We start from the raw sequence: 15,091 nt of genomic DNA, 5'->3' as shown, positions 1-15,091 counted from the left end.
GGATGGCAGGGAGGGGGATGGGAAGTGTTCCAGGAAGAAGAGTCCTGTTGGGCTGAACTTCGGGGATTTGTAGGCTGGTGTTCGTTTCCAGGAGCTGCCGTGACCGAGCACCACAGACAGAGGGGCTTAAAACAACAGAAATGTGTTCTCTCACACGGTTCTGGAGGCTGGCAGTTAAAGGTCAAGGTGCTGGCTGAGTCACGCTCCCTCTGAGACTCTAGATGAAGCTCCTTCCCTCTCCGCCGCCTGGTAGCCCCAGGCGTTCCGTAGCTTGTGGCAATCCAACTCTAGTCTTTGTCTCCTCAGTCACTTGGCCATCTGCCCTCCGTGTCTTCACCTGCAGGTATCCTCACTGTCTCTCTCCTCTTTTTTAAAAAAATACATATATATATATATAATACTCTTTTTCATATTCTTTTCCATTATGGTTTTTAAAATTATTTTATTTTATTTATTTATTTTTAAAATTTATTTTTGGCCACGTTGGGTCTTTGTTGCTGTGCGCAGGCTTTCTCTAGTTGCAGTGAGCAGGGGCTACTCTTCGTTGCGGTGTGCGGGCTTCTCATTGTGGTGGCTTCTCTTGTTGTGGAGCACAAGCTGTAGGCGTGTGGGCTCAGTAGCTGTGGCTCGTGGGCTCAGTAGTTGTGGCTTGCGGGCTCTAGAGCACAGGCTCAGCAGTTGTGGCTTAGTTGCTCCGCAGCATGTGGGATCTTCCTGGACCAGGGATCGAACCTGTGTCCCCTGCATTGGCAGGTGGATTCTTAACCAGTGCATCACCAGGGAAGTCCCCTCCATTACGGTTTGTCACAGGATATTGAATATAGTTCCCTGTGCTCTACGGTAGGACCTTGTTTCTCTCCTCTTGTTTTAAGGACACCAGTTACATTGGGTTAAGGACTCACCCCACTCCAGTATAACCTTATCTTAGCTAATTACATCAGCAATGACCCTGTTTCTAAATAGGTCGCCTTCTGAGGTATGGGGGTTAGGATTTGAGTTTATCTTTTGGGGAGGACACTGTTCAACCCATAGCAGGCAGGCAGGCAGGCAGGCAGCAGTGGCTCAGGGGCTGGAGAGGGAGGTTGGACCTGTGCGTGGTGAGTTACCGTGGCCAAGCAGAAGGAAGTCACTGAAGACTGGGAGCCGGGGGCCGGCATGACCCATCCGTGGGCAAACCCGGGCTGGAGAGAGCGTACCTGGCTTCTCAGAAGGTCGCTGAAGCGATTCAGGTGGGGGGACAGCAGAGGGACTCAGAGGTGATGCCAGGTTGACTGGAGGGGGTGGATGCGGGCTCTCGCAGGGAGGATGCACGTTAGGGCTGGGGTGACCTGTGATGTACGGACTTGCGGAGCAAATAGGATGCCCAAGTGGTCCCGACAGGAGCCGAGTGCCACCACCCCTAGGATTCCATCCGTTTATGCCTTGCACACTGCTCCACTATCACACCTGAAATGCGCTTTTTCTCCCCATTTAGCTAGTGATGATAACAATCACATGGACTGTGATGAATTAAAAAATCTACTCTGGGGCTTCCCTGGTGGCGCAGTGGTTGAGAGTCCACATGCCGATGCAGGGGATGCGGGTTCGTGCCCCGGTCCGGGAGGATCCCACGTGCCGCGGAGCGGCTGGGCCCGTGAGCCATGGCCACTGAGCCTGCGCGTGCAGAGCCTGTGCTCCGCAACGGGAGAGGCCACAGCAGTGAGGGGCCCGCGTACCAAAAAAAAAAAAAAAGAAAGACAATCTACTCTGACCCCGGAGCACCACTAAAGGGCTTGATGCACATCATGCCATCAAATCCCTCAGATAACCTGGTGAGGTTGGTATGGTTGTGCCCACTTTGTAGATGAGGATACTGAGACCTGGCTGGAGTTACCTGTCTTGTGTCACATTAGAGGGAGCCGGGGCTGGAGGTGAACCCACGCCTGTCTGCCCGCACTTTTATCCCCGCTGCCGCTCCACCACCCATACCTCACTCACTGTGTCTCTCTGGCCGGGCTCATCTCATTTTGTCTGATTAGCCATGTAGGTCTTGACCCTCTGCTGAAGTGTAAGCCTCTGACGGAGAGGGCTGTGGTCCCCTCCCTGCCGTCCTTCTGCCAGGCGTGGCTGGTGGAACTAAGACCAGCAGCTCAGAGCGAAGGGTTTGGGCTGAGCGGTGATGTGCGTGTGTATCTGTCGAGAGGCATAGACGGGTGAGGGCAGGAATGAACGTCCACTGGGAGCGTCTCAAAGTCTGGTTCCTGCAGGGAACCCGGCTGAGGAAGCCCTAGTCCCCCAGATGGGAAGAGCCATCTCACTGGTGGAGTGCAGGACTCCAGCTGCCCAAGTCAGAGAACCCGCCTTCCTGAGGTGGGGAACCAGCCCCCCCGGGGTGGGGGCGGCGGTGGGAGCAGGCAGATACACCCAGGCTCTCGGGGACTCCATTCTAGAGGGGAAGCCGGGTGGCAAGCAAGGAGACCAGTCCACGAGCAAGGCGAGGTCCGAGTGGATAAAGGCTCAAGACAGAATAGAACAGTGATGCAGTGGACAGTGGTCAGGTCAGGAAAGCCCTCCCTGAGTAGGTGAAATGAGAGCTGAGACCCGGATGAAAAGAAGGGGCCCGTCATGCGGAGACCAGAACAGAGCCTTCCAGACGGAGGGGACATGCAAAGGGCCTGAGGCAGGGACAAGCTCGGGTTGATCTAGGAAGAGCCGCTCTGGGTGATGTGGCTGCTGGGGGGAACCGGGGTGGGAATAGGGATGATGACGCACAGGTCCATATCCCCTGGGGCATGGAGTCCCCACCTTTCCGCAGGCTGTCAGGATCTTTGCACCCCATTCCAAGGAACTCCACCCAGGCTACTGGTGGTTGGAGGTGGCCAGTGTGGGACTCCAACAAGGATGCCTGGCACCCCGCCTGCAGGGCTCTCTCTGTTCTCTGCTCTAACGGGATCGCTTCCCTGGGACTGTGCAGGGCACGGATGCCCAGGAACCTCCAGTTGCCCGGGGCCTCGCCTGGCTGCCCCAGGGGCTGGGAGGAACTGGATCTCAGAAAACCTACTAGCTATCAATATTTGGCTGTATCTGTGTGCTCCAGCTCCCTGCTTGAGGAGCTCTGCTGGAGAGCCTGTAGACCACGACCGTGACTTTGGATTTACCTAAACTGCAGTGAGAACTTATTTGTGGGTTTCTAGCCAGGAATGATGTCAGCTGATAAACAGTTTTTAAGGTTACTTTGGCTGCCCCATGGAAAACTGGGAGAGGAGGAACTGGGGGCAGGAAATGTAAATGGGGAGCAGGGCTGCCGCGTGCAGCTGGGCGGGTTGAGCACTATTCAACTCCGGACCATGGCGTGGATGGTGGGTTAATGCTCTGCTGTCGCCATCTTGAAATGCTTGGTAGGTTTTGAATGAGGGCCCTTGCATTTTCATTTTGCTCCGGGCCCTGCAAATTGTACAGCTGCTCCCACTGTTGTGGATAAAGAGGTGACCCCAACAAGCTTGGGTCAATCCATACAGAACTACACCTGCAAACCAGAATGAGTCCAGGGACAATGGGTGCTCATGACTTAGAGAAGTGCCTGGATTCTAGAAGCTTGATGAGCATTAGCTGTGAGAGTAATAAAAGTTGCCGAGTGTGTAGTAACGTAGTAGTAATCTAGTCATAGTAATAGTCATTATTATTAATTTATTTATTTTTGGCTGTGTTGGGTCTTTGTTGCTGCACACTGGCTTTCTCTAGTTGAGGCGAGTGGGGGCTACTCTTCATTGAGGTGCGTGGGCTTCTCATGGTGGTGGCTTCTGTTGCTGTGGAGCACGGGCTCTACGGCGCGTGGGATTCAGTAGTTGTGGCGCACGGGCTTAGTTGCTCCATAGCATGTGGGATCTTCCTGGACCAGGGCTCAAACCTGTGTCCCCTGCATTGGCAGGTGGATTCTTAACCAGTGCATCACCAGGGAAGTCCCAATAGTCATTATTATAAGGAACATTTAGGAGTGTGATCTAGGAGGATGTTTGTGCTTTAATCTTGGGAGGAAAAGAACAGAAGAGGCTGGGTACAAATGAACGTTTTCTTGGGAGAAAAGTATGAACATTGAAGTGGAGCTCAGTTGGGGATTCCAAGGGTAGCGGTTGCCAGCTACATGCAACATCCAGAATCCTGGATTTTGCCCCAGGAATTGAACTCCCTGAGGCCCCAGTATGTGGGCAGTTGGGGATGCTTTGAGAGAAGCCGGTGCCTGGGAAATTACCCAGGGGACCAGCAATCGATGGACAGAAGGGAGGCTGCACGTGCTACTTCCAGCCGCAGGGCACGGAGGGACAGGAAGGAAGTGCTGGCAGGGGTGTGAAGCCCGAGTCCGGGGCCCTGGAGCTCCCTGGGGCTGGAGGGAGGCCTCGCCCAGCACCTGCGGACCCAGCATGAGCGCCGGAGCACTTCGCTCCCCTGCCCTCATTCTGTCAGAAGGAGACATCGCACGTCTGCTTGAAGAGCATGGCTTCAGGGCCGGGCCAGCGCTTTCGGACGGGCATTGCTGGGACCTCTCGGTGGGTGTCACTGCTCCGTGAATTCACCCATCCTCTGGGACTGAGGCCCAGGTCTCTTTAGCAGAGACTCACCATGTTGTACAAATGCAAAGAGTACGGTGGCATCACCCTCTCCACGTGGGCTGGGTGGTGCCCACCTCGTGCTGGGCTGAGGACTGAATGGTCAGGAGAGGATGGTCCAGTGGGAGACAGCTGCTGCTCTGGTGGTGAACTGCTGAGTAACAAACCATCCTAAAGTCAGCAGCTCAAAACAACAACCATTTTATCACGTGTCATGATGCCGAGGGTCAGGAATTCAGTCATCTCTCGGTTGGGTGATTCTTTACCGCGTTGTGTTGACCAAGGCGGCTCTGGTGGAATTCAGCAGGCAGATGGCTGCGCTGGGAGGTCCAGGGTGGCCTCACGCACACGTGTGACGTTTAGACGCAGTGGCCTCAGCTGAGGTCATCGGCCAGAGCACCTACAGATGGCCTGTCCAGCTGGGCAGTGCTGGGGGAGTCGATTTCTCACCCAGCGGCTCACAGAGTGTTTTCAGGGAGGAGGTGGAAGCTACCAGTCTCGTGAGGGCTGAGCCCAGAAACTGGTGCAGTGTCACCTTCACATCCTCTGGGGCTCAAAGCGCTCACAACTTCAAGGGCGGGGAGGGAACCTCAGGGCGCCTGTCACTGGGAGGCCTGTTCACGGATTCGTGGCCATCTGGAAGCTGCCCCAAACAGGAAAACAAAGAATTATAGAGTTCAGTGTTGTAAAGGAGATGCCAGAGGCTATATAATCATGTAGAGAAGAGGGCGCCTTAATTCCACGTGGAGTGGGGAGGTGCAGATTGGGGGGTTGGGGGAGGGGAGAGGCAGGGAGGATGACCTGGGGGGTTGGGGGAGGGGAGAGGCAGGGAGGATGACCTGGGGGGTTGGGGGAGGGGAGGGGCAGGGAGGATGACCTGGGGGGTTGGGGGAGGGGAGGGGCAGGGAGGATGACCTTGAGGGTAACATCTGAGTCTTTGAGCGGGGTCTTGAAGACGGCTGGGACTGGTCAGTCAAGATAAGGTGGGACACCAGGGGGAGGGCTTGGGGAGTGGGGGAAGAGCATGGGCAAAGGCACAGCGGACAGGAGTAAGTGGGGGGTTGGGAGGATGTGAGGAAGCAGCTCAGGGCAGGAGGGGGGCAGCGCTGAGCTCCGAGAAGCAGGCAGAGAGAGACTGTGTTTTCCAGTAAGAGACTGGTATGATCCGATTCCCACTGTGAAAGGACATTTGCATCCATGTGGAGGATGGTTTTCGGAGGCGGGGAAGAATGGGTGAAGGTGGTGACAACTTCTGGGTGTAAGTCTTGAGACATAATGCACAGCACGGGGACAAGGTCGACACTGATGTCTTGTGTATTTGAAAGTCGCTAAGAGAGATCTTGAAAGTTCTCATCACAGGAAAAAAGTTTGTGACTGTGGGAGGTGACAGATGTTAACTAAACTTTACTGTGGTGATCATTTCATAATATGCACTTATACCAAATTATGATGTTGTACCCCTGAGACTAGTACAAGGTTATGTGTCCATTATGTCTCACTAAAACCAGAAGAAAAAGAATAGAAACATTCTCCCACATGGCCGTAATCCTGAAAATAAGCGATAATCCCCTAATATCATTTTATATCCAGTTCATATTAAACTTCCCTCCCTTATTAGCCCTCAGATGTGTCGCCAGCTCTTTTGAACTGGGATCCAGTAAGATTCATGTATTGCACTTGGTTCTATCTCTTCAGTCTTTCCTTATGCAGAGCATCACCCCATCCATCCCATCGTTCCCTCAGATGTTGACTATTTGAAGAGATGGGACTGATTGTCTTATCGAACGTCTAGAGAATGGTTTGGTAAAGTCTTTTCTTGTGGGGTCATTTAATTTGGTCTTGCATTAGCTTTTTTTCCCTGTAATGTGGAAGTTAGGGCCAGGGGTCTGACTAGATTCAGGTTAAACGTTTTGGGTAAGAATCCTTGGTGTTATGAATTCATATTGCATCCCATCAGGAGACACATGAAGTCAGGTTGCCCCTTCATTAGTGACAGTCAATTTACTCACGTTCCTTGAGGGTAAGGAAATGGCTAGACTCCTCTGTTTCTCCATAGTGTCTGAAAAAGGGCTGGGCTTACAGTAAGGAGTAATAGGTAGTCAGTTCTTGTACCAGCAGTGGTGATGTTCTGTAACGTCCCTGTGAACACTGAATCTGTGAGCGCCCAAACAAGAAGGTCACCTTGTCCAACCTCAGTTGGAAATGTGCACATTTTCCCAGGTCTGCATATAGCCATGAACTATCCCTTAAGAGCCACGGGTATTGATTTCTGGGGTTACAGATGATACATTAAGTGAGTAGGTGAATATGAAATGTGGAATCTGAAAATAAAGGGGATCCATTCAATATGTTGGATTAAATCCCTTTGAATTAGCTGTATGACCTTGGGTTAGTCGCATAACGCGTCTCTGGGCTTCATTTTCTTTACCTGTCCCACGACTGGCTGATCCTGGAGCTTTTTCCCAGCACTGGAATCCCAGGAACTGAGACCCCAGGAATTGAATTTCTCTTGGCTTGGCTTTCTGTGGTCGGGCAGACCCCCATCACTTTCCTTTCCGCGCAGGTTTGTGGATTTCCACGCGGCCGCGTCCACCTGCTCGCCCTCCCGGGCCGCCCTGCTCACCGGCCGGCTTGGCCTCCGCAATGGAGTCCCTCACAACTTTGCGGTCACCTCTGTGGGGGGCCTTCCACTCAACGAGACCACCTTGGCCGAAGTGCTGCAGCGGGCTGGCTACGTCACCGGCTTGATTGGTAACACGGCCTCCACCGCCCGGACCCCCGTCCTCCCTGCATTTGCTGTGGTGGCTGCTTTGTGTCTGCAGAGCTGCCGTGCGCTGCCGCCTCTCCTGCTCGTGTCCGCTTTTCTGCTCATTTCTTGCTGTAGAAGTTGGGAATGCTTTCAGCTCTAAGCAACTGAAACGACCCACCAGGGGACTAAACTATGTATGGAACTAGTTTCCCCTGGTCCCCCCTACAGAGGCCAAGACAACCCAGCATCCCGACGGCATCCCGACGGCATCCTCAGGCTGCCTGTGCTTAGGATCCTGGCTCTCCAAGAGCTGGTCCGGCGGGGTTCCCTCCTCCCTCCACCACGTGATGTGGCATCGAGGGTCCCTGTGGGGAGGTCCTTGGGGCCCCGGGCTCCCTGTCAACCTGCAGGAAGCTGGCATTTCTGGGGTGTCAGCCTGGCTCCTCCTCTGGGTCAAGGAGCCTGACATACTTTTCAGGAGATCACACTGCAGTGTGGCCTTCATTGTCCTGGGAGGACGAGACCATTAAGGTCCCAACCGGCTCCTCTTTTCACCCCTTCCTCTCCATACCCGGAGGTACGAACTATTCTGAGGCTCTCACTATGGGCTGAGCATCCTCACCCACCCTGTCCCTGCATCCATGTAAGACTCCCAGCCCGGGGGGTGGGAGGGCTTTGGTCCCTGGGCTCTCTGACCCTAACACTTCACGCAGCATTAGGGGCACTGGATTCTTCTCGAGCTAGGTTCGATCTCACTTGCCCCTCCTTCTTCATGCCTTTAAATCCCAAGAAGGCAACTGATTACAGATCGACTGTTCACCACTCATTACACCTTTTGCTTTTCTGGGAGAGGATACTGAAGCGTATCTCCTTGTTGAAATCGTGGATTTCCTAGCAGCACGCTCACAGGGAAAATGAAAAACCTGCTGAAGGGTTACCGAGTCCATGGACACCACTCACCGTTTGCTTCTAATCTTGCTCTGTGTTAATGCGTTTGTCCCTAGTTGTACGTGTTATCGCTTGGCCCTGCTTTTCTCCCCCTCCTATTATTTTCTATTTCCTGATGATATAATTTTACATGCTTATTATAATTTTAGAAGCAATTTTAAAATTGTACAATAATTTTATATTTCCATGTCATGCTGAATCTAAGCATTCCACATAATGCTTAATCCACTTCTCTCAACTTTTTATGACATTTGTTTTCAAACCTACAGACCAGTTGCAAGAAGGGACTCCTAGACCCCCATATACCCTTCACCTCGATTCACCGTTGTTCGTTTTGGCCACAGGCATTTGTCTTGAAAAGATGGTTTGGAAGTATTGTACTGAGGCCACGTGACATAATTTCCTGAGTCAGACTCCTGTGGTTGCCTGTTTCTTTCCGTCCTTGGTGTTGTTTCATGCTGCCGCCGTTTTGGTCTCTGTACCGCATTTTTGATTCATCCCCTTGCCTCGTGGGTGATTTCCGTGGGATCTTTATACCCAGAGAGCAGAATGAGCAGGTCAGAGAGTGCCAGCCTCGCCTCGCGTCCCCCAGTGAACGCGTTTACAGAGCCAGGAGCAGCCCTGCGGCTGAGCTTCCTCATTGCTGGCCTGGCTCGGGCGGCCGCAGGGAGGTGGCGCCCCGCTCAGCTTCTGCAGAGGATGATGATGAAAGCAGGCGGAACGGCATCTCTGGGACTATCTGGGCCGTGCACCTGCTCCTTGGGTCCTTTGCAGGGCCCCAGGCAGGAGGGCCGAGCGGAAGGTGTGGTGGGCCCTGGCGGGGTGGGGGGGTGTTGCCGTGGGCGCTGCTCCCTCTTTGTGGGGGCAGAAGCTCAGCCTGCTCACTCCTCTGGGCTCCCGGGAATGGCTCGTCTTCCCCCTCCCCTGCACGCTTTCCTGCCTGGGTCATGAGTCATCCTTGCTTGCTTGCTGTCTCCCTGGGGACTCCCTCTTGGTCCCAGAGAACGAGGCTTGGCTGTCACACAGCATGTGAGCCTCTCTTTGCTTGTCCTCAGGAAAGGGCAAAGCTGATGGAGACCTGAGTGTGCCATCAGCTCCGCCAAGGGGCTGGGAGCCCCCATGGGGATTCCTCTCAAAGTCTCTCTCTCTCGTTTTCCTCCAGGCAAGTGGCATCTTGGACACCATGGCTCTTATCACCCCAACTTCCGTGGTAAGAATTCTTTGGAGGATTGGTTACCTGGGAAACAGAAAATAAAGGTCTCTGTGTAAAAGGACTCTATGAATGTTTAAGCCATCCTGCCCCTGAGGGACCTCTCTCCTGAGTCAGGACACCTTCATTCACAGGCTCACCTGGGTGGGTTTGAGGTGCCAGGGCTGCCTCTGTTTGCACGTCCCTCTTGCCCGGCACCTTTCCTGGCCCCCCTCTTTGGTGCCTGTCTTCCCTTCGGGCTCCCCCGTCGTGGGGCCATCAGTGTTCTCCTCGACCCAGTCCTTCACGTGTCCGGGAACACTTGGCCCCCGTGAGGCCCCGCGTGGTAAGAAGTAAAAATCGTTTGATGGGTTCACTGAAGCAGGGGCTCGGGGGGGAGTAGGGAATTCTGTGGGAAACTTCACACTGAAGCTTGTGCTGGAGAAGAGATGGGATATGGGAGGGTCTCAGAAAAAAGTCAACACAGGGTTTTCAGGGCTCAGTTTGATCCTCACATCCTCCCTCCAATACCCCTCCACCCTCTCGAGCCCAATCCTGCCAGCCCTCTGCGTCCGGCTGAAATGCCAACTCTTCTGAGAAGCATTTTGAGATTCCTGTCTGAGCCACACCCCACCCCCAGCATCCAGGGGTAACTTCATCCTCTGATCCTCTTGTGGGCTTGCTGATAATCCATCTCTTAGAGCTAAATCTCTACTTCTCATCCTCCCTCTTGAGGGCAGAATATATTCTTTTATCCCTCAGAGTGTCACGCAGGTAGGAGATTTTCACCAGATGTTTCCCAGCGGTGTCCATCATCGCACTGGGAACAGGAGGTGTTCAAGACATTCTCCCCACTGCCTTCCACGCAGGGTTAATGGTAATCACAAGATGTTTTGCAAATCTAGTCTTGCAGCCAGAACCCAGCAAAGTGTTTTCTTTGCATACTACAAAGGGATATTAATCAAATCCTCTTTTAATTACATACTCCATAACACTGCAGAATTAAATCATGGAAAATTAAATTTCTGTCCTGGGTGTAAGAATGTAGGCTCATAGCCTAACCCGTTCCTTCTCTTCCAGGGTTTGATTACTACTTTGGAATCCCGTACAGCCATGACATGGGCTGCACTGATACCCCCGGCTACAACCACCCCCCTTGCCCGGCATGTCCACGGGGACCGTCAAGGTAATCCTAGCCAAGGCATCGGCTCTGGGCTCCAGAGCAAGGTGAAGTCCTGGGGGTGTGGTCCATCAGAAGGAAATGAGAGAGGTCCATGGGGAACAGTTACAGTAGCAAAAAGGAATCGAGTACCTGGGACTTCCCTGGTGGCGCAGTGGTTAAGAATCCGCCTGCCAATGCAGGGGACACGGGTTCGAGCCCTGGTCCAGGAAGATCCCACATGCCGCGGAGCAACTAAGCCCATGGGCCACAACTACTGAAGCCCCTGTGCTCTAGGGCCCTCGTGTCACATCTACTGAGCCCGCATGCTACAACTACTGAAGCCCGCGCACCTAAAGCCTGTGCTCCACAACAAGAGAAGCCACCGCTATGAGAAGCCCCCGCACCACAGCAAAGAGTAGCCCCCGCTCGCTGCAACTAGAGAAAGCCTGCGCGCAGCAACGAAGACCCAAATGCAGCCAAAAAAAAAAAAAAAAAAGAGTACCTTTAGTGCAAAAAATTTAAGTGCATTATTTTCATGGAGTGCAAGAACACTTTTCATGAAGATGAGGCGAACAACATTTTTAAAATTGGCATTTTCCAGGTTCCTTGGACTGTTTAGCTCAGCTGGGGAGAGGCTGGTGCGCGACCCAGGGTCTCACGCAGGTGGCCTCCCTCCTCTGCCTGCTGGCTTTGCTCCTGGACCACTCACCTGGCCCTGACACTGGATATAAGGAGGGAGATAGAGAAAAAGTCCACCGGGCTCCCTATAAGCCCCACCTCCGCCCTGAAATAAGCCAGCGTTTCGACATTAGAATGCCGTGCAGGCACTCAACAGGATGTTTTAAAAACGTATTCAGTGAAATGGGAAAATGCTCACAATAGAATAGTAAGTGAAAAAAGCAGGAAACAAATCATCAACACTGTGACCTGAACTACCTCTGTATTTATGCCTTTAATAGCCCTAAAGGAAATATGCCAAAATGGTAGCTATGGTTCATCCACTCTGGTTGTGGCCTTAAGGAGTTTTCAGTTTTTCCTCTCTCGTATCTTCCAAATATTCTGTAATGAGCATGCAGTACGTTTATTATCAGAAAAAAATAATAAACCTTATTCAGGTAATAAAGCAGCCCAGACCAGGTGCTCTGCTGTTCAGACGGTGTACTGTGATTGTTTGTAAAGTTGCAGGTGTCTGAGCCGCCCGGGGAAAGCGTGTCTCAGGTGGCTTATTAATAATAGTTAGTATAATAATGGCCATCTGTTGAGAAATTGTTACATTCTAAGCACTCTGTGTGCTTATCCGTGATCCACCGGACCACTGAGTGAGGCAAGTGTTTCTCCTGACTGTCCACGGAAGGAAGCTTACCTGGTAGCCCAGGACACAGTGGAGTCATGAGAGGGAAGGATGGAGAGTCCCGTCTGGGTCTCTGAGTCTAGAGCCCAGGTCCCCTCTCTCCTGACTACTCAGAGGGTGGTCGCTGGGCCAGCATTGCAGGCATCATCTGGACGCTTGCTAGAAATGCAGGTGTTCAGGCCCCTCCCAGAGGTCTGCCTTTTCACGAGATACCCAGGAGATGCAAGAGCCTGTGGGCAGTGGGAGCAGTGACATCACCACGTGAGAACCTGCCAGTGCCCTCCTCACCGCCGGGCGCCTGGGCTCACACCTGTGGCACCTCTGCCATCTCGTGCGATGACCATGGCCGCCTGGTCCCTTTTCCGTCTGTTAAATCAAATAGAAGAAAAGTGTTGGCTGAAGGAGGAAGAGGGGGAGAAGGTTAGGGATGATAGAGCAGCCACAGGATCATCCAAAGCTGGAAGATTGGACACGGATGGTGAGGTTAGTGTTCTGACACCCGGGACAGCGCTTTTTCTCTTTTTAAACATTGTGGTCCTTGGTGATTACCCTAGTCTGACCTTGTCTCAAGCTTCCGGCACAAGTCTGTGTGCACACAGATGTGTGACGGGGGCTTTCATTTCTTCCCAAATTCTTCCCTGCAGCAGGAGGACAGTTTCCCTACCCAAGAGGCCCCCCGTGACCACACTTTTCTCTCCATTGTTCTCAGCTTCTCTTCCGGTTCTCTGTGGCCCCCAGGAGAGAGGGCTTGAGTTTTTATTGCATTCCTAGTATGCTGAGCAGTGTGAATGCTAACCGTTCCTTATCCCTGTAAGGGGCCCGGGCAACCCCGCACTTTCCAGAAGGAAAGTCAAGCTCTGAGAGCTTAGGTAACTCACCCAAGATCACAGCCGGGGTCATGATTCAGCTGCTTTGCTGGGCCATTCGTATGTCAGATTCATTTCCATCTGTAACACCAAGGGCTGCATTTGTTTTTTTCCAGGAGATACAATAGGTTTGACCCCCACTTTTTCCAATTGCTAAAGTTTCTCCAAATTCTCCAAACATGGTTTGAAATTCCAAAGTTGCTCCTAGTCATCTGTCCTCTTGTCAGACGTCTTGTCACACAAAGTCCTGATTGTTGACTTGGGAAAATACCAAGCGTTGTACCCCATGGACGGAAGTCATGATTTAAGGGGGCCGGTGGAAAAAACCAGGGCTACTGATTGCCTCTGGGACTCTGCTGTGTAAGGTACTTTGTTCAACCTCAGTTTCTCTGCCAGCAAAATGGGTATAATCATATCCCTAGCTCAAAAAAGTCGTGAGCTTTACAGAATGGCCAGGTTTGTCCAAGGAGCATACACGTCTCTTCAAAGGGAATAGAAGAAGGTATTATATTGGTTTTGCACTTGGAGGAAATGGCAGACTGGAAAAGTCATTTGAGGCCAGGCTACTAAGTGTTTTGTATTTCTGAGCATCACTGCATTAAAGCGTTTTGTTTGACTCCATGACTACTTAGGTCATGGGAATGAATGCTCTACCATCTGTGATTTCCACACAGGAACCTCGAGAAGGACTGTTACTCTGATGTGGCCCTTCCTCTCTATGAAAACCTCAATATCGTGGAGCAGCCCGTGAACTTGAGCGGCCTCACACAGAAGTATGCGGAGAAGGCTACCCAGTTCATCCAGCGGGCGAGGTGAGCCCCCCAGGGTTGGCCCCCACCCCCACCCGCCGTGTCCCCTGGCCCCAGCACGGCTCAAACCATGGCGGAATTCCATTGCCTGACAAAGATGCATGCATGCATGTCTCCTGGAAATAAAGCTAGAAGACAGTCTGTCCTGGGGTCTCCAGGCCTGGGTTACAAGTGCCTCAGGTACGTTCCCAGGGTCCCTGCTCAGACCACACTCTACCTTCATTGTCAGGTGTCCTCTCCTGCTAGCGTATCACCTCCCTGAGGGCAGGGTCCATCCACTGTCTTCTGGGCATTCAAGGCGTTTGTTGAGTTCATTAGTTGACAGGCTATGTTCGTTTCTTATTGCCGCTGTTACAAACTGACCACCAACTTATTGGCTAAAACAATAGCAATTTATTCTCCTACAGATCTGGAGACTGGACGTCTGAAATGCGTCTTAGTGGGGCTAAAATCAAGGTTATCAGAAGGGCTGTTTCCTTCTCGAGGCTCCAGGGAGGATCGTTTCTTGTCTCTTCCAGCTTCTGGTGGCTGTTGGCATTCCTTGGCTATGGCTACATCATTCCTTTTTTTTTTTTGGCGGCACCACTGGGCTTGTGGGATCTTAGTTCCCCGACCAGGGTTGGAACCCGGACCCTGGGCAGTGGAAGCATGGAGTCCCAACCACTGGACCGCCAGGGAACTCCTGGCCACATCATTTGAATCTCCACTTCTGTGGTTCGCTTGCCTTGTCCTCTTCTGTAGTCAAATCTCCCCCTGCCTCCTTCTTATAAGGACATTTGTGATTATGTTTAGGGTCTACTGGGACAATCCAAGATAATCCCCCTATCTCAAGATCCTCAACTTAATTGCATCTACACCGTCCGCTTTGGGGACACTCAGAGATTCCAGGGATTAGACCCTGAGTATCCTTGGGGGCCAGTATTCAGTATACCACACAGGGGTCCAGCATCTACAGGGCCCAGGTAACCTGAAGCGGGAAGCAGGCTGACTGTGAGGCTGTGGGGAGTGATGGGGCCTGCGGTGAATTTGGAGCACCTGTCCCATCTAAGGCCGCCCGCTGCTGCTTTGTGGGAACGGGGGCCTGGCTTGTCAGGCCTTTCCATTTCTCAAGAAAGACAGGCTACCTGGCCCTTGGCGAATCTCCTGATCTCTAACTGTTAGCAACCACTAATTGAAAATAACAAAAAGCAGAAACCCCAGAGCCATACCACAGTGGGTCTCTAGCACGCTGTCTCTGTGTGAGAGCTGCTTGTTTACAGCCTCTGTCAGATCAGAGATCAGCACAGAGAGTAGACTGTGCGAGACCACAGTCAGCTCCCAGATGACATACACTGACCTCGGGGTGCATGTACGTAGGTGGCGGGGTGCAAGCCCAGACACACACACGTGCACACACGCGGTCACCCCACCCGCTGCCTCTCTCATGTGCACCGG

General features: G+C 52.6%; 1 protein-coding gene across 10 annotated transcripts in view; it reads left to right on the top strand.

The window, feature by feature from the left end:
- The window catches only part of ARSG (arylsulfatase G), a 120,896-nt gene that overhangs the window by 64,970 nt on the left and 40,835 nt on the right, over nt 1–15,091 (top strand). For 8 of the 10 annotated variants that reach the window (XM_082604511.1, XM_082604517.1, XM_082604516.1 and 5 more), the window contains exons 3-6: nt 7,147–7,334; nt 9,443–9,490; nt 10,550–10,655; nt 13,523–13,660. In XM_082604511.1, coding sequence (XP_082460637.1) covers nt 7,147–7,334; nt 9,443–9,490; nt 10,550–10,655; nt 13,523–13,660 — 480 coding nt within the window. Of the gene's footprint in view, nt 1–7,146; nt 7,335–8,736; nt 9,083–9,442; nt 9,491–10,549; nt 10,656–13,522; nt 13,661–15,091 lie in introns of those variants that run through there. The other 2 variants (XM_082604510.1, XM_082604515.1) reach the window with 2 other exon arrangements.

Source organism: Mesoplodon mirus (genome assembly GCF_964341445.2).
Source record: "Mesoplodon mirus genome assembly, chromosome: 18".
In the NCBI taxonomy this organism is placed as follows: Eukaryota; Metazoa; Chordata; class Mammalia; order Artiodactyla; family Ziphiidae; genus Mesoplodon; species Mesoplodon mirus.
The sequence above is the reverse complement of the archived record's forward strand: the minus strand, read 5'-3'. Positions and strand labels throughout refer to the sequence as shown.